The sequence below is a fragment of the Chenopodium quinoa genome, unplaced genomic scaffold (genome assembly GCF_001683475.1).
Source record: "Chenopodium quinoa cultivar QQ74 unplaced genomic scaffold, ASM168347v1, whole genome shotgun sequence".
Taxonomy (NCBI): Eukaryota; Viridiplantae; Streptophyta; class Magnoliopsida; order Caryophyllales; family Amaranthaceae; genus Chenopodium; species Chenopodium quinoa.
Window position 1 is genome coordinate 3,967,187 of NW_018745454.1, and position 19,992 is coordinate 3,987,178.

A 19,992-nucleotide genomic window follows, 5' to 3' on the forward strand; every position below is an offset into this window, starting at 1 on the left:
ATGGGGAAATTCAAAGCCCCGGGTATAGATGGTTATCATCCTTTCTTCTTCCAAGAAAATTGGGGAGTTCTTTGGCCGGATATCCAATCCTTTGTGAATCAATGCTTCTCTACCTGCTCCATTCCCTCTCAATTAAACTCCACCTCCATCACTCTCATACCCAAAGTTGAACACCCAGAAACAATCAAGCAATATAAGCTTATCAGTTTGTGTAACACGGCTTATAAGATCATCTCTAAGATCCTTGTGAGTAGAATTAGACCATTCCTTCATTCTCTCATTTCTCCTAACCAAAGTAGCTTCCTACCCGGTAGGGGATGTGAGAATAATTTCATTGCGGCCTCGGAGATCCTCCACTCTATGAAAAAGAAGAGTGGAAATAGAGCTCGGTTTGCCATCAAGCTAGATTTGGAGAAAGCCTATGATAGGCTTGAATGATCTTTTATTAAGACATGCTTGGTGAGGAATGGTTTTGATGAACCATCGGTTAAGCTCATCATGAGTTGTGTTTCCTCTCCTTCCTTTCAAGTAATGGTGAATGGAAAACTAACTCCCGCCTTTAGTGCTTCTAGAGGCATTAGGCAAGGGGACCCCATCTCCCCCTACATTTTCATTATGTGTATGGAGTACCTTTCATCTCTCATCAAGGAGGCTTGTGACAAAGGGGAGTGGATCCCTTTCTCTTTTAGAAAAAACTCTCTCTTTATCTCTCACCTCCTTTTTGCGGATGACCTCATCCTCTTTGGGGAAGCTAGCCACCAAACCCTTATCTCTCTTACCCAAACCCTTGATCTCTTCTTCTCCCTTTCCGACCAAAAAAATGAATAATGCTAAGAGCCAACTCTATTTCTCAAAGAATGCCTCGGATCATATCAAAGATTTTTTTCTCAACTTCTCTTGACATTCCTATCACTTCCGACCTTGGAATGTGCCTAGGCTTCCCTTTGACAGATAAGAGACCTTCCATCTCCCAAGTCAACCACATTGTCACTAAGTTGAAATCCAAACTCTCATCTTGGAAGGCCAATTGCCTATCTAAAGCGGGAAGGGCTATACTTATCAAATCCTCACTCCAAAGCATCTCTCAATACTCTATGCAAGCTATCCTTCTCCCCAGGAAAACATGCCATCAACTTGACCAAGCTTGTAATAAATTCTTTTGGGGTTCTGACCATTCATTAAAAAAATCACCTCTTATTGCTTGGCATTATCTTTGTGGTCCCAAGGAATGTGGGGGACTGGGATTTAGAGAAACTCACTCTCAAAATCTTGCTCTTCTTGCCAAGTTGTGTTGGAGGATCTATAATTCAACCAACATCTCTTCAAAAATTATCAGAGATAAGTATTGTACAAGGACCCTCCCTACATCCTTCAAGAATGGCTCCCATGTTTGGCAAGCACTTGGTAAAGGGTGGGACATTTATGCTCTCTTTACTCAGTGGCTGGTGGGCAGTGGTAATAACTGCTTTGTTTGACATGATAATTGGAGTGGGTGTGGCCCACTGAGGGAGCTAATTGCTGGCCCCATTCCAGAGCATGAACTAAATCTAAAGCTCGGTGCTCTTATCTCTGACCAGGGCTGGGATCTACAGAACCTCTCTTTTTCCTTACCCCCTGGTATCATCTCTAAAATTCTTTCAATTCCCATCTTCCCTGATAAAGAAGACTTTCCTTTCTGCCAACTTGGTAAAGGCTCATTCTTTGATTGTAAGCTGGCATACTCTCATCTATGGTTCAATAGTCACCCTCTCCACACTCTGATAGCATATGGAGCACAAATTGGGGTGTTAACTGCCCTCTAGCTAACAAATTTTTTCTATGGCAAGTGGCTTGGGGATCAGTACCCCATTCTGCACCTTCTGCCCATCAGCTCATGAATCTATCTTACATGTATTAAGGGATTGTCCTAGAGCACTTGAGCTCTGGAAAACTCTGTCACCAATGATACCTTAGCTTGGTTAAAAGAAAATTTGACTTCTACCTCGGTTCATCCATTTCTACAGCAGCCTTGGTGCGCCACTTTTGCCCTTTGTGCCTGGAAGCTTTGGCACAGAAGGAACAAGTGGATTTTTCAGAAAATTGCAATCCCCATTGCTTCTCTCTCCATCTCTATTAAAAGATTTTCCTTTGAATTTGTTTTCCTGGCAGACCAGACTGCTCCTAGCCCCCCCTCCTTTCCTTGTTCCCCCTCCTGTAGCTAACCGTATCATTATGGTGGATGCATCCTTCTCTAGTACCTCCCTTTCTGCTGGGGTTGCTTGCCTATGTATGGAACCATCTGGTAATTGGCTGGGTGGATTAGCTAGACACTTATCTGCCCCTTCTGTTCTCATTGTCGAAACTGTGGCAATCATGGCAGACCTGTATTTGATTCATGCTAAGAATTGGTCTGGTGCTGTGGTGTATTCTGATTGTCAGAGAGCGGTTTATGGTATTAATAATCATAACACTCCCTCTGATGAAGCCTATTATTTATTCATGACCTGTAGGGACCTTCTTCAACTGTGCGAAGATTCAACTCTAGTGTATGTTCCCAGAGCAAGACTGAAGCCGGTGGATTCTATGGCCAGGAAAGCTAAGTCTGAGCTCCCTCTCCCTCCCAACACTATCATGCCTGATCGAGATTGGCTGCTGCAGTTTAATGTCTTACTTAGCTCCTGTAATATTTTGTCTGCTGATGACTCTAATGTAGACTGTTGTATTGGCCCCAAGTGGCCCTTTAATTTTGGTGGCATGTCACCTAATTAACGTGGTTTGTATGATACTTAACATTATTTTCTTATTCTAATCTAGTTCCTTTCCACCAAAAAAAAAATATAGAGGCAATAGAGAATATATTTTAAAAATGTATTGTATCATTTTGCCAAGCTTAAAATGTATCCCTAAAAAACAGCCGCATTAAAAGAGTTTAATCATTAATTTCATTAATTAACACTTGTAATTCAGACTCGGGGAAAAATAATCCCCCTTAATTAAATAAATGTGAAATTCAATAAGATCAATAAAAATCATTATTATATTGGTATCCTCTAAGTTAAGTTGTTATTATTCGTATGGTTTAAATTCAATTTGGGTATGTTAAAATACTACCTCAATTAAATGTTATGTGCAACTTTGAGGTATTATTTATGAGATATAAAATATTTTAAATTTGCATATAACATTTAATAGAGGTAATATTAATAATGAATAAAATTCAATTGGGGGTTGGGTTATGGAGGAAAAGAAAAAAGAAAAGAAAAGAAAAAAGCCACTTAGATTGCTTATTTATTTTACTTTTTAACATCTTGATCAAACCTGTTATATTGGAATCAGTTTTGTATTGATTTCACCTTGTATTTACACCAAAATGAGTTTGATTAAGATACAATTTGACTATTTTTCCCTAAAAGCTTTTAAAGGCGGCATATAAGCAATAAATATATATCATTAGATTGCACACATTTAGAAACTTATAGAAACAACAAGTATAAATCAAATAATCAATGTAATTTATATATTTTTTTTTACTTGAAAGAAGTCCTAAAGGACACTAATTATGTAATTTATACCTTCTTATTATAAGCATAACATTTTGGAAAAATTGCTCCCATTAATCTGAACTTTGCCTCGTCCGCCGAAAATAATCTCAACTTTCGTTTATTATCTATTGCACCGAACTTTGAGGGGTATTAATTTTCGTTGCACCCAGCAGGTCATCTAACCTGATGTAGCAAGTTACCTAGACACGTGTCAGCGTATGATTGGCTTAATTTTTTTTTATAAAAAAATAAAAATAAAAAATAAAAATAACCCACAAACCACCCACGCCCAGTGGCTGCCACCACACCCCCACCCCAACCACGCCGGAAAATCACCCTCACCCTCGAAAAACCCCTTCCCTGCTGCCGGAAACCGCTGCACAACCCTCCCCCTTCCCTCAAAACTCCCCCTTTCCCTTTCCCCACCCCCGAAAACCCCTCCCCCACCCCTATTTCCTCCGTCACTCCCCTCTCCCCTGCCGTTTTCCGACCTGAATCCCCTTCCCCTTCCCCTTCGTTTTCGCCGTTTCCCCCTCCCCGTCGTTTCCGCCCCCTTCCCCTTCATTTCCGACCCAAATCCGGCCTCCCTTCCTATATCCTCCCCCACTGCCATTAACGGTGGCTGCTGTTAAGGAGTGGCTGCCGTTAAGGGGTGGTTGGGTTTTATTTTATTTTATTTTTAAATTTTGTTTTTTTAAAAATTTTATATTATTTTTAATTTTATTTTTATTTTTTAAAAAAATTTTGTTTTTTTAATTTTTTTTATTTGACCATTTATGTAGTGACACGTGTCCAAAAAAAATGTAACACACAAATGTTTTCCGGATTAACCGGTTGCAGGTAAGTTGTGTGCAACGAAAATTAATACCCCCCAAAGTTCGGTGCAATAGATAATAAACGAAAGTTGGAATTATTTTCAGCGGACGAGCCAGAGTTCAGATTAATGGGAGCAATTTTTCCTAACATTTTCCTACCCATTTTATTATTATACAAAGTATTGTACATTTGTACTACCAAGGGCCTGTTCACATTTACAGAACTGAACTGATTGGAGCTGAATTGAAATGAACTGAACTAAACTGACTGGAGTTGAAATGAATATTTTATGAGAGAATGAAATTAGGAGCTGAACTGAACTGAACTGATTGGAGCTGAACTGAATTAAACTAAACTGAACTAAAATTAAGTAAATGTGAACAGGGCCTAACTATGACGAGATCATATTTGCTTATGAGTATATTTTTAAGGATATTCTCGAGATAGCAAGTTATCTTAGTTTTTTTTTTTTTTAAACCTCATGATAGACTAGAACTCAGTCTTAAAAACAGGCATTCCCAATATACTTTCTAATTTACATATCTTATCTTAGGTCTTTACAAAAATGAGTATATATTTAAGACGAAGATAACCTAAATTTTTTATTAATGGAGTTTAGTTTTATTGATGATGCAAATAATAGTAGTATACTAGTACGTGACCTTTGTTTAGTAGTCGTAGAGTAGAGACTAGAATGGGTTGCATGTGCCAAAATGGGTAGCATTAGTTTGTTAGCACTAAGCTCCTATTGTGGGAGTATACAGTTACATACTGTGTACACCTTCTAAATAGTATCTCAATTTAATTCCATTTATTCCCAAATCCGCCATTTCCACGCGCCCTACAAACAAACTCTTCGCCTCCCACACTTCCCCCGTACTATGTGGTCCCCCCCTTTTTTTATATTTTTTATTTTATTTCTTTATTTTTTTACGGTTTTAAATTATTAAAGTGGACTCAATCGGTCCATTTCAAATGAATCATCCACTTTTTTGGTACTGGTAAAAATTTAAAGTACTAGTACTACTTGTAGTCTTGTAGAGTCGTAGTAAAAAAAAATTGAAATATCTCACATAAGAAGGGTTTCTTTATTTTTATGTGATTTAACATACTACTATATGAGTAAATGAGTAATGGAAGAAATCTGACCATGTTTAATATAAAGGCCTTTGTATTTCATTTACTAGTTTAGGACATGATAATTAAGCTAATTTTAATGTTGGTAAAATTTTGTATTATGTCTCATTATCACCTTTTCCAAACCATACTTATAATTTATAGATCAAAATAGAATACGTTTGACTTCGTGTGTTTCTTTTACTTATTATTATCATTTCTCTTCAATGGTCGATGTTGATATATATGTTTGTAAATTGCTACCTGTGTTACCTTAACCATATTTTTTTTGTCATGGAGTATAATTTTAGAATTGAGCGGGATACTCAAGGTAAAATGTTAATGTCGAAGAATTTCTACAATTTGTCACAAAGTTATGCCTCGCAAACCATGCACATATTGCTTTTACTCATCGTTTTATTCATTTTCTATATACGTAGTATTAATTTTACTTGTCCAGGACATGATAATCGGAGTTGAGCCTTTTCTCACACTATCATCCTTCAATTTTACTAGTTAGGGTAATATCAACGTTGATATATGTTTGTTGTCTATACCCATATCACCTTTTTAACCATATAATAAAACGCCATCAAATCCGATGTATTTCATATATCAGGTGTGATACATTTAGGACAAGATAATTGGGATAATGTTAAAGTTAATATAATCTCCTTTTTCCCTTATAGTATCACCTTATCTTAACCATAGTTAAATATGAAGTACAAAGTATATTTTAATCTAATTAATTACGAGTCAGCTTTAAAAAAAAAAAAAAAAAGGGGGTCAAGTGAGTAGAATAAAAGGACAAGGTGAAAGTATTTGTTGGGATTTGATAACAAGGAAAAAAAAATTATAGAGAAAAGAGAAACAACACAGACACTGGCTTTTAGGAGGAAGAAATAACTAAAGAAGCTTTGGAAACTGGTTTATTTAACGAGGTTTCTTTAAATAGAGAGAGAAAAAACAAAGAGGAGAGAGAAAGTAAGAAATACTCACAAGGAAGATTAAAAGGATGATGAAGATGATGGGGATTAAACAAGAGCGCGCGTAACAGTTTCTGCAACGCACCTCCATTGAATTAGGGGTGCTCTTTAATCCAATTTACTCTGATTAATTACTCCAGATTAAATTACTCAAAACCCCATTTAATTTTCATCTTTTTTTATAAATCCCCATTTCACTTTCATCCTATTTTCTGGGAAGAATATCAGTTTTTTGATTGCTTCTTCAATGGCGCGACGTCAAGCTGTTCCAGGTAATTTTCTGCAACTAAAACCCATAATTCTGCTGGTTTTACAAATTTTATGGGTTTAATTTTTCTGGGTTTATTTGTTTTTAGTTTTTAGTAATTTAATTTAATTTTGTGATTTTTTTTAAAAAAAATAAATGAAATTAAAAATAGGTGTGGGAAATGAAGCACTGTATAGAGAACTATGGAGGGCATGTGCAGGGCCGCTGGTGGATGTTCCACAGCCAGGAGAGAGAGTGTTCTACTTTCCACAGGGTCACATGGAACAAGTACTTTTTTTTTCATCCTCCATTATTTTATTTTTACCTTTCTTATTCTTATCTTTTCTATTTCTATTTTTCATTTTAATAATTTGCATTAATTTTTTTTAGAGTTATTTGGTTTTTGGGGTTGAATTATGAAATTATGAGTAATTTTTGGAGGTGGGTTTTGTGTGTGTAGTTGGAAGCAACAACAAACCAGGAATTGAATCAACAAATTCCACGTTTTAATTTGCCTTCTAAGATACTTTGTCAAGTTGTGAACATTGAACTAAAGGTATTTTTGCCTTTAATTTTTAGCTTTTTTTGGACATTATTGTTTGCTGGTATGAGACAGAAAGATTATTGATTGATTTCTTTTACTAGGCTGAGCCTGAAACAGATGAAGTTTATGCCCAAATTGCTTTAATTCCAGAAAAAGAGGTAAAGACTGTTTGATCATTAATAATTTAAGTGCTTGTATAGTGTGAGTACTGAAGGGTTTAATTTATGATGACGGTTGTATAATTTTGTGGATTATGGGTTGTTTGTCTATGTATTGTTGTAGCAAGATGAGTTAATAAGTTCTGATTCAAGTGTAAATGAGCCACCAAGGCCGAAAGTCCAGTCGTTTGTTAAGATATTAACTGCTTCGGATACTAGCACTCATGGAGGATTCTCGGTCCTTCGCAAGCATGCCAATGAATGCTTGCCTCCTTTGGTAATTACAACATTTTGACATAGGAGATTGTTTTCGGTTGTTTTGATATGGGTTGTGGCTGATTTTGCTCTTAAAATCATGTGTTTAGGATATGAGCCAGCCGACACCTACTCAGGAGCTTGTTGCAACGGATCTTCATGGATATGAGTGGCACTTTAAACACATATTTAGAGGTATTAACTAGGGATTCTTTTGCTTATTAAATTTTTTTCGTGTATTTGTGATCTACTCTATATGTTGTTACTTGGACTCAAATTCATGTCAGACCCTTGTGCCCACATATTAGACTGCTATTTTGTCAAAATTATGCCATATTAGATTGCTGTTTTATCAGAATTTTGCCATTTTAGATTGCTGTTTTATTAGAATTTTGCCTTGTATTACATTAAGTGTCGGTAACCATGTTGGAAACTTGAAATGTTGAGAAATGATAATTCAACATGGGTACTTAAGGATTTAGAATGGGTGTACAACTTAATTCTTCGGGAATTTATGTAGTGATATTGTTGTTCCTACTCAATTGCTTAGGTCAACCTCGTAGACACTTGCTGACGACTGGGTGGAGTACTTTTGTGACTTCTAAGCGTCTAGCTGCTGGAGATGCATTTGTTTTCTTAAGGTATCAAGGGGGTGGGCCTTTTTCTGGTTGTAAATTACTTGGGTAACTAAGGTGCATTTGTTTGTGACAGCTAAAAGCTCATCACTTACCATATATCATGTAGAGGTGATAATGGCGACCTACGAGTTGGTGTTAGGCGGCTTGTCCGTCAACAAAGCCCTATGCCTCCATCCGTTATATCAAGCCAGAGTATGCATCTTGGGGTTCTGGCCACTGCTCGCCATGCTGTTAACACTTCTACTATGTTCACTGTTTACTACAAGCCAAGGTTGGATCCTTATCTTCAGAAAGGTGCTTGATAATTTGATTTTTATCATATGGCTATCTGATTTATTTCGTGTTTGCATTTTTTTACTTAGGTCTAGCCAGTTTATTGTTGGTGTCAACAAGTACCTTGAAGCTGTAAACCATAAATTCTCCATTGGCATGCGCTTTGACATGAAGTTTGAGGGAGATGACACACCTGAAAGAAGGTACATTCTGCTCTATGGTCAGTTGTTTATTGTTGGGCCTTGTTGATTTTGCTTGATATTCATCCAATCTCAAAATCTCTGTTTGATTAGGTTTACTGGCACCATTGTTGGGGTTGAAGATGTTTCTCCTCAGTGGTCAGGCTCTAAATGGCGGTCACTGAAGGTTGAATATAAACTGATAGACATGACTAAGGATTGGCCAACTAAATCTTCTTTTTGTTGATGCTTGCTTCTCCATTTGTTTCATCTTTAGGTTCAATGGGATGAAGCTGCTGCATTTCACAGGCCAGATAAGGTTTCCCCTTGGGAAATAGAACCCTTTGTTGCTTCTATTCCTGCCAATCCATCTCCACCACTAGTATCAAAGACCAAGAGGTCTCGACCTAGTGATCTGTCCATATCCGGTGAGACTAACTTTTCTGTTCAATCTGATCATATTTTGCATGATTATGTGATTTTATTTTAATGATTTCAACTGAATAAAATTGTAGAAACTGCTGGCGGATCTCCCGTGTCAAACTTTTGGTATGTATCGGCCCATACCAATGATTTCAATAGTCCCAGAAATCAGCAAGATAATGCTTGGTCTCCTAATCATGCAAGAAACTCACCGAGATTCTTTGTCGACAAAAAGGATGATAGCAAAGCCCCATCAGTTCAGTCATGCTCAACACCCTCTGCATATTCTTATCTTGCTCCGTCTAGACTTAGACCTGATCATCACTCTGAGCAAGTGAACAATGGTGGAAAATCACCTGGAAGTTGCCGATTGTTTGGAATTGAGCTGAGAAACAACTCTCATGTAGTTCCTTCCCTGGAAAAGGTGACTGTTTGTCCTGAAAAATTGTCGAATGAGGGTAAAATTACAGAGACAGGTGCTGGAAAGGTTGATGAGGTTCAAAACACTGATGTGGAACCATTAAAAGAACAGAATCAAGTTAACTCCGATGTATCTCAGGACGAGTCACTGACACTGACTAAGACATTTTCTCAATCTTCTACAAGGAGTACAACTAAGGTAAAATGCATCTCATTTGACTTATATTGTCTTGTATGTAGAACTTTGCACTTGTTGTATCATTGTGACTTGTTTTTTCAAATAGGAGTGCCTTTAAATGTCTTGCAGCATTTAACGTAATGCAAGATGTTCTCACCCCTTTAGCTCTTATATGAATAGGGTTATTCTTTGTCAAAATGCGAATGTTCTACTGATTTATTGTGGTAATTTTTTGGTATAACCGGAAGGTACAAATGCAAGGCGTTGCTGTTGGTAGGGCAGTGGATTTGACAATACTAGAGGGATATGATGAACTTATATGTGAGCTCGAGAAGATGTTTGATATTAAGGGTGAGCTTAAAACTAGAAATAAGTGGGCTGTTGTTTTCACTGATGATGAAGATGACATGATGCTTGTAGGCGATGATCCGTGGCAGTAAGTGAACTACCACAAATGTCCTCATAATCTGAAGATTCTTTACCATTGAAAACCACAATTTAAGTTAATTTTATTGACTCTTATGTAGGGAATTTTGCAAGATGGTGAGAAAGATTTTCATTTACTCAAGCGAGGAAGTGAAGAAATTGAGTTGCAAAAGCAGGCTGTCTTCACCATCAGTAGATGAAGGCACTGTTCTAAGTCTGGGGACAGAGGAATAACCTGAACTCTGAAGCTCACGATTGATGGGGATAGGTAATTATGTCTTCATTTTGAAGAGGGTAGGACTTAAAATGTGCTGGAACCCCTGTTAAGTTTTAGCTTAGTTGGTGCTAATTGTGTATAACTTGCCTGATTGACATGTTTGGTGTGCCTTTTGGATTTTCAGCTTGTAATATAAATGTGGGATGCCTGATGCCCTGAATGTTCTTTTGACGATTTGGCGAGTGGAAAACTTTAATTTAAACATGTTTATCATCTAATTTCCCTGTAATAATATCTCAACTTTTAATCACGGAGGATCGAAAATGACAAATCCATATCCCATCAGCCTGAAAGAAAATATTTTCGTCTTTGTGGATCATGATTAATTGAAAATGTAGTTATGGAATGACTGTTAACAAATGATGTTTTGCATGCTGATTGTTTTTGATGTGTTAGGAGTATATGCAATGTTTGGTGTGCGAGAATTTGTGTCAACTAGAAATGGAATTCTAATAATAGCCACTAATAGTGGAGATTTTTTTTTGTTGAATAAAATTGGGGCAAGAACTTTTTCTTTTCAACTGACTAGTAAAAAAGGGTGTTTAAGGAGAGATAGAGGAGAAATGTGTAGTGTTGCTTAGAAAAGCTGGGAAATCCAAGTGATAGAGACATCCAAGATACGAAATTAAGTAATTTTGTGGTCATTTCTGGGAGAGGATTGGAAAAGATGGAACTTCCCATGAATAATGCATTCAATTGTTTTTGAGCTGTCAATTTTGACTAAGCATTTATGTAGATGACTAGTTGATATGGGGTGGTGCCCTAGATATAGGGACAATAAATTTATCTCCATGTCGATAAGACATTTTGTGATCATCTTATATTGTACAGAGTATATATTATGCCTTTTGTAATCAAACAGGGGTTGAAAAAAATCCGAGATTGAACGATTCGTCCATCTTTAAAGAATTTGATAAGAGTACTAACATTGTCACATTAATATAAAAATTTCTGATTGTAATGGTGAAGTTTGAAGGTCAAATTGCATTTGAACACGCATACGCAAAGGAAATGATACCATCACAGTTTGTTAAGCATTTGACATATTCTAAAAGGAGAAAATGATTCCATGTATTTTGGGAAAATAAAAAAAAGACACAAATGTATGGTTGATTGGATATTTCATATTTGTATAACATGGGACAAAAAAAATAGACATTTAGGTATGAATGAATTCAAACATAGGAAGTTGCATGACATGGATGTGCCTTTGATGGGTTTTGTACGGATAAGATAATAATCATACACACTTTGAATTTAAAAAAATATAATTATAATACTCATCTTTATCTATTTGAAAGTAAATCTCAATATACTTTTGTCTCAATTTATTTACTTCTTCTAAATAAAATTATATTTGAATGATTATAAGGTAATTAAATTAAAACACACAAAGTATTATTATTGTGGAAAGCTAAACGTCGCCTTCGAATCTCTAACTCCCGCAAAATAAACTAAAATTACAAATTTACCCTTTTTTATCAAAAAAAATTACCACCACCACCTCCTCCTCTTTTAACCACCAACTCCTTACCTTCGGTTTCACGATCTACACAGCCGCAGTAATGACAAGTAAGGACAAAGGATAGTCGGTCGCTGACGGAGAAAATGTTTTTTTTTTTTTTTTTTAATTTGCGACAAACGCTTAGATTTTTCGCACGTCCTAGGCTCAAACGCCTAGTTCTTGTGAACAATCGTGTGGTTGTATGAAAAATCTAGGCGTTTGAGGTGAAACGCCTAGTTTTTTAGAATACCCTAGGCTGAAACGCCTAGTTTTTTCGAATAGTCTAGGATGTTTCGAAAAAACTAGGCGTTTCAGCCTAGGGTATTCTAAAAAACTAGGCGTTTCAGCCTAGAGTATTCTAAAAAACTAGGCGTTTCCTTGGTTTTGAGTTTTTTTTAAAAATTTATCGCGACGTACCGATTTCATACGGTTTGACGAGCCTTCTACAAGCGTCTAAGGTTGTGTTTCTTGTATTTCGTCGTTGTCCATAAGATCTAACGAAATTGATTTTGCAAATAATACCATCGATGAGCGTTGGTGGCCGTTGACCACTAAGAGAACGGTAAAAAAAATTGTGTACACTAAAAGTGTGAAATTGAGGTAAAATTAATTATTTTTATAATCATTATTGTAAGGATAAATACGTAATTTTATTTTATTTTGCGGACGTTAGTTAGATATTTGAGGGCGATATTTAACAACCCCCATTATTATTATTATTATTATTATTATTATTATTATTATTATTATTATTATTATTATTATTTTATTATTATTATTATTATTATTATTATTATTATTATTATTATTATTATTATTATTATTATTATTATTATTATTATTATTATTATTATTATTATTATTATTATTATTATTATTATTATTATTATTATTATTATTATTATTATTATTATTATTATTATTATTATTATTATTATTAACCAAATCCCGACTCGACCCGAAATACCGACTCAAACCCGATTATTAACCAAATCATCTGAACCCCAAAAAAATGGTGACACAAACCCAACCTGATCCGACTTGAAACCAAACCTATACCCGAGTATGTGAGACCCGAACATGAACTGGCCTGGAGATGACCCGACCCGAATGTAACCCGTAAATTGTTGACCTGAACCGAATCCGACTTGAACCGAAATTGGCCCTAACCTGTTTTAACCCGTCAAAATTCGTATATAACCCGACTTGTTACTAACCTGACCTGAATTCAACCCTACCCGTTCCTAACCCGACCTGAATTTAACCCAACCTGTTACAAACCCGACTTGTTATTAACCCAACCCAAATTCAACCCGACTTGTTATTACCCGACCCGAATTTTACAAGACCTATTACTAACCCAACCAAAAAATTCAACCCCATATGTTTCTACCCCGACTCGAAATCAACACGACTTGTTATTAACCCGACCTAAATTCAACCCAAATTGTTTCTGACCTGATTTCAAATCACCTTAAATGCAATTTAGACTACCTTATTATTGTTGATCAAAGCATTTTGTCTAGCGAGACCAAGTCGGTCCAGGCCAGCAAAAGAAAGAGCATCATCCTCAAATTTAAGAATTGAATATAGTATATATTTTTTGTATGGTCAAAGGAGATGATTATCTTCCTAAATTATAGACTATAGTTCCCTATTATATTGCCAGCCCATATATATTATAGTCACAGGAAATATTTAGCTTGATAAAAATGATAATTATCTATTTATAGCTAGTTGAACCCGAATATAACCTGACTTGGAAATGACCCGACCTGATTGTAACCTGCAAATTATTAACTTGAACATACCCCAATTGAATCCGAGAATGACCCAACTTGAAAATGACCCAACCTGATTATAACCCGCAAATTATTGACTTGAACCGAATCCGACTTGAACCGAGACTGACCCGACTAGAAAATGGCTCGACCTGATTATAAACAACAAATTATTGACTTGAACCGAACCCGACTCAAACCCGAGAATGACCCGACCTGATTCTAACCCGCAAATTATTCACTTAAACCGAACCTGACTCAAACCCGAAAATTACCCTAACCCGTGAAAACCTGAATTAAACCCGACCTATTATTCACCCGACCCGAATAATATAACCCGACCCAAACCCGATAAGAAGTATGACCCGACTCAAGCATGACCCAACCCAAATCCGACCCGCATAGCTTATGAAATTAATTCGAATTGACTCGACCTGAGTTGACCCGACCTACTCTTACCGACCTAAACCCGACCCGTATAACCGAATTGACAACTCTACCTGAAAACTCCAAAATTTCTCAAACAGCGTGGCTATTAGCCTTCAATTTTTGAAATTTTTTGACTTTTTTTTCACCCGGAAATAAAATTTGGCGAAATGTTATCGATGCATTGTCCCTAATACCCTCAAGGAGTCCAATTGGGTGGGTGGAACCATCCAATTTGTCTTTAAACGACCAATTTACCAGTTTGCAACTTACACCGATTTCATTAACTCAAGCCTACCACGAACATATATGACAACATATAATGATCATATATGGTTCCAAACGACATTATATGAACTTGAGATGTTCTCTTAAAATCTCAAATCTTTTCGACAACGGGCCCCGAAACCTCCTAAATTTCTCAAAAAACGTGGATAATAGCCTTCAATTTTGGAAAATTTTGACTTTTTTCCACCCGGAAATAAAAATTGTCAAAATGTTTAACATGGTCCCTAATACCCTCAAGGAGTCCAATTGGTTGGGTGGAACCATCCAATTTGCTTTTAAACGACCAATTTACCAATTTACAACTTGCATCGATTTCATTAACTCGACCCTACCACGAACATTTATGACAACATATAATGATCATATATGGTTCCAAACGTCATTATATGACCCTTCAATTTTGAAATTTTTTAACTTTTTTTTGGCCAGGAAATAAAAACTGCCGAAATGTTTACCATGATTATTAGTATCCTTCAGGAGTCCCATTGGGTGAATGAAACCATCCAAATCCAATTTGCCCTTAAACGACAAATTTACGAATTTAAAACTTGCACCAATTTCATTAATTCAAGCCTAACACGAACATTTATGATAACGTATAAGAATCATATATGGTTCCAAACGGCATTATATGACCCCGAGATGTATTCCCTAGATTTTCAAGACTTTTCGACACCGAGTCCAATTAGCCTTCAATTTTGGAATTTTTTGACATTTTTTCGCCTGAAAATAAAATTACCGAAATGTTTACCATGGTGCATATTACTCTTTAGGAGTCCAATTGGGAGTGTGGAACCATCCAATTTGTCTTTAAACGGCCAATTTACCGATTTACAACTTGCACTGATTTCATTAACTCAAGCCTACCACAAACATTTATAACTACAAATAATGATCATATATGGTTCCAAACAACATTATATGACCCAAAAAAGTATTCCCTAAATTCTTAAGTCTTTTTCGACACTGTATTCTGAAACATCAAAAAATTGTAAAAAAACGTGGATATTAGCCTTCAATTTTGGATTTTTTTTTAGTTTTTTTCGCACGAAAATAAAAATTGCCGAAATATTTACCATGGTCCCTATTACTCTATGGGAGTCCAATTGGGTGGGTGAAACCATACAATTTTCCTTTAAACGGCCAATTTACCGCTTTATAATTTGCACCGATTTCATTAACTCAAGCCTACCACGGACATTTATGACAACAAATAATGATCATATATGGTTCTAAACAACATATATGACCCAACAATGTATTCCCTTAAATCTCAAGTCTTTTCGACACCGGATCCCGGAATCTTCAAAATTTAACAAAAAACGTGGATATTAGTCTTCAATTTTGGAATTTTTTGACTTTTTTCGCATGAAAATAACAATTGCTGAAATGTTTACCATGGTCCCTAATACCCTCCGAAAGTCCAATTGGCTGGGTGGAACCATCCAATTTGCCTTTGAACGGTCAATTTACCGGTTTATAACTTGCACCGATTTCATTAACTCAAGCCTACCACGTATATTTATGACAACATATAATGATTATTTATGGTTCCAAATGGCATTATATAACCCTGAGATGTATTCCCTTAAACTCAACTCTTTTTAACACCGGATCTCGAAACCTTCAAAATTTCTCAAAAAGCGTTGATATTAGCCTTCAATTTTAGGATTTTTTGACTTTTTTTCGCCCCATAATAGAAATTGCCGAAATGTTTACCATGCTCCCTAATATCATCCGGAAGTCCAATTGGTTGGGTGGAACCATCCAATTTGCCTTTAAACGACCAATTTACCTATTTACAACTTGCACCGATTTCATTAACGCAAACCTACCACGAAGATTTATGAAAACAAATAATGATCATATATGGTTCCAAACGACATTATATGACCAAAAAATGTATTCCCTAAAATCCCAAGTATTTTCGACACCGTATCCCGAAACCTCCAAAATTTATCAAAAAACGTGGATATTAGCCTTCAATTTTGAATTTTTTTTTTACTTTTTTCGCACGAAAATGAAAATTGCCGAAATATTTACAATGGTCCCTATTACTCTCTGGGAATCCAATTTGGAGGGTGGAACCATACAATTTGCCTTTAAACGGCCAATTTACCGCTTTACAACTTGCACCGATTTCATTAACTCAAGCCTACCACGAACATTTATGACAACAAATAAAGTTCATATATGGTTCCAAGCGACATTATATGACCCAAAAATGTATTCCCTAAAACCTCAAGTGTTTTCGACACCGGATCCTGAAACCTTGAAAATTTCACAAAAAGTGGATATTAATTAGCCTTCAATTTTGGAATTTTTTGACTTTTTTTCGCTCAAAAATAACAATTCCTGAAATGTTAAATGATCCCTAATACCCTCCGAAAGTCCAATTGGTTGGGTGGAACCATCCAATTTGCCTTTGAACGACCACTTTACTGGTTTATAACTTGCACCGATTTCATTAACTCAAGCCTACCACGAACATTTATGAAAACATATAATGATCATTTATGGTTCCAAACGGCATTATATGACCCAAAAATGTATTCCCTAAAATCTCAAGTATTTTCGACACCGGATCCCGAAACCTTCAAAATTTCACAAAAAACGTGGATATTAAACTTGAATTTTGGAATTTTTTGACTTTTTCGCACGGAAATAAAAATTGCCGAAATGTTTACCATGGTCTTTAATACCCTTTGGGAGTCCAATAATTAGTTGGGTGGAACCATCCGATTTGCCTTTAAACAACCAATTTACCGGTTTACAATTTGCACCGATTTCATTAACTTAAGTTTTCCATGAACACTTATAATAACAAATAATGATCATATATGGTTGCAAATGACATTATATGACCCCGACATGTATTCCCAAAAATTTCAAGACTTTTCAACATTGGGCCCCGAAACATCCAAAATTTCTCAAAAAACGTGGATATTAGACGTCAATTTTGGATTTTTTTGTCTTTTTTCGCACGAATATAAAAATTGCCGAAATTTTTACCATGGTCTTTAATACCCTCCGGGAGTCCAATTAGGTGGGTCGTACCATTCAATTTGTCTTTAAACGGCCAATTTATCGATTTACAACTTGCATTGATTTCATTAAATCAAGCCTACCATGAACATTTATGACAACATATAATGATCATATATGGTTCCAAACGACATTATATGACCCAGATTTATCCCCCAGAATTTCAAGACTTTTCGACGCCGGGTTCCTAAACCAGCTCCAAAATTTCGCAAAATGCGTGGATATTATACTTAAATTTTGTAATTTTTTGACTTTTTTTCGCCCCGAAATAAAAATTGCCGTAATGTTTACAATCCGAATATGACCTGATTTGGAAATGACCCTAGCCTGCAAATTATTGACTTGAACATAACCCGACTTGAATCCGAGAATGACCCGACTTGAAAATGACCCTATCTATTATAACCCGCAAATTATTGACTTGAACCGAATCTGACTTGAACCCGAGAATGACTCGACTTGAAAACGACCCGACTTGAAAACGACCCGACCTGATTATAACCCACAAATTTTTACTTGAACCGAACCCGAATCAAACCTGAGAATGACCTGACCTGATTCTAACCCGCAAATTCTTAACTTGAACCAAACCCGACTCGAACCTGAGAATTACCCTAACCCGTTTTAACCCGTGAAAATCCGAATTAGACCCGACCCATTGTTCACCCGGCCCGAATGTAACCCGACCTGTTATTAACTCGACCCAAACCCGATAAGAAGTCTGACCCAACGTGACCCGACTCAAGCATGACCCAACCTTAACCCGACCCGCATAGGTTATGAAATAAATCAACCTTGACCCAACCCGAGTTGATCTGACCGACTCTAACCCGACCCGTTTACCCAAGTTGACAGCTCTAGTTCTTTGGACTGTGTTTAAGTAAAAGTGGCAAGAAATTAGCTAAAGTAGAAGTTAGGAAAAAAGTCTATTTTGAGGGTATTGGTAAATGGTAACAGAAAAAACATGGTAAAATAGTGGAGGCGTAAGCAAATGAGGTAATGAAAAAGATGGAGCAACAGTTGCTTGGCACTTGCAATAAAAGACCAATATATAGGAAACACTTTGGCATGGAGCTCAATGTGGGTTCTTCCTTTTCTAAGCCAGCAAATCGCAACCCATTCATGGTCAAATCTCCTTCCACTTCAACTTACTAGTCAAAATTAGTCATCATTTAATTTAGATAATAATACACCTTGAATTAGTCAAAAACAAAAATTTCTAAGGCTAAAGAGTAATTTCTTACGGAGTACTCGTATTGTTTTAATCCCAATGGTTAAAAAAAAAAAAAAAAAGATGATGAGATCGTAAAATTGTATAAGGTATGTTATCTATTTGAGTGTTTTATTTCGGTAAAAAGGAAAATAAGGGGAGGGAGTGAGGGAGACAGGAAGGTAACCTCGTAGCAATGTTAGCATGTACTTTGTAAATAGGAAGGAAGAGATAATCATGGAATTTATCACCTAAACTAGAGAGATTTTCTTTGAAGTCATGGGCAATTATACTTCTATAGTGGGATAATAGTTTATTTTGAATTTTACAATGATAGTATAGTATTGTATTTAGATTTTAGTTTGAGTTTTAACCATGTCCCAAAAAAAAAAAAAAAAAAAAAAAAGGCATTTGGTTGGTAAAAAGAAAAGGTGAAAATCCACAAGGATGTACTTCGTTTCAAGTAAACTGGAAAGTAATTTAATTAATAATAATAGAAATTGGATTTTCAGCTAAATTTCCCTAGAAAAGCAGGGCTTCTGGCATGAAGTTCTACGGAATATAGGCTATTTGTCTACCACCAAATACCAACCCTATAATTTGGAACAATTTATTTTCTTGGGCATGCACTAATGTTAAATATTGAGGATTTGACTGGTCCATTAAAACCTTGTAAAGATATTTAATTGGGCTGTTTATTAAATTATAAAAGGTCCAATTACCTTTTGTTATTAGTTAAGCTGGTGAGTTGTGGTGACATACAGTTAAAATAAAAATGTATGATTGTTATGTTGTTTGCGAATATTGATACTAACTTGACATTAAAAAAAAAATATAGCCATCAAGTTAGCCGTCTTCAATGGGTGGTTTAATTCTGTATCTACATGACTAAGGGCCTATTCTCATAAACTGAACTCAGCTGAACTGGACTGAACTGAACTAAACTGAACTGAGATGAATTGAACTAAACTAAACTAAACTGAAAATAGACGTATGAGAACAAGCCCTAAATATGGTAGTAGTTGGTTGGAAAATACATTCACAATCCTCCTTAAACAAAACTTCATAAATGTTCAATCATTTTCTCACTCTTGAAAAACATTGAAAATTCACTAATGGGGTGCTAGTTATATCTACAAATTGCAGATCATGATTATATGCTACCCAACAAACTATAATATACAATTAATTAATCAAGTCTTACGTATTTTATTAGTCCAAATTGTCTCTATTATGTGGAATCACATTCTAGTATAGCATGATTAGATACTTAAAAAGTTA

The 19,992-nt window shown here is 35.8% G+C and overlaps 1 protein-coding gene across 2 annotated transcripts; it reads left to right on the forward strand.

Moving 5' to 3' along the window:
* The first annotated feature begins 6,270 nt into the window (after nucleotides 1-6,270).
* LOC110714634 (auxin response factor 18-like) lies at nucleotides 6,271-10,704 on the forward strand. 2 transcript variants are annotated; one of them, XM_021893185.1, is made up of 15 exons: nucleotides 6,271-6,711; nucleotides 6,859-6,974; nucleotides 7,147-7,242; nucleotides 7,332-7,388; nucleotides 7,513-7,665; nucleotides 7,754-7,838; nucleotides 8,194-8,284; nucleotides 8,388-8,552; nucleotides 8,644-8,757; nucleotides 8,848-8,920; nucleotides 9,011-9,161; nucleotides 9,249-9,775; nucleotides 10,003-10,190; nucleotides 10,282-10,448; nucleotides 10,582-10,704. In XM_021893185.1, the coding sequence occupies exons 1-14, from the start codon at nucleotides 6,687-6,689 to the stop codon at nucleotides 10,412-10,414; spliced, it is 1,974 nt and encodes a 657-aa protein (XP_021748877.1). In that variant the 5' UTR covers nucleotides 6,271-6,686; the 3' UTR covers nucleotides 10,415-10,448; nucleotides 10,582-10,704. The 2 variants fall into 2 exon arrangements, with proteins under 2 accessions (XP_021748877.1, XP_021748876.1); XM_021893184.1 differs by having other exon boundaries at nucleotides 10,282-10,675.
* The last annotated feature ends 9,288 nt before the right edge of the window (nucleotides 10,705-19,992 follow it).

Bases quoted from the DNA above. Each gene is read 5' to 3' on its own strand.
- LOC110714634 (XM_021893185.1), top strand. From the start codon at position 6,687: ATGGCGCGACGTCAAGCTGTTCCAG. The intron at 6,712-6,858 runs GTAATTTTCTGC...AATTAAAAATAG, and splicing joins GCGACGTCAAGCTGTTCCAG to GTGTGGGAAATGAAGCACTG. The intron at 9,776-10,002 runs GTAAAATGCATC...TATAACCGGAAG, and splicing joins CTACAAGGAGTACAACTAAG to GTACAAATGCAAGGCGTTGC.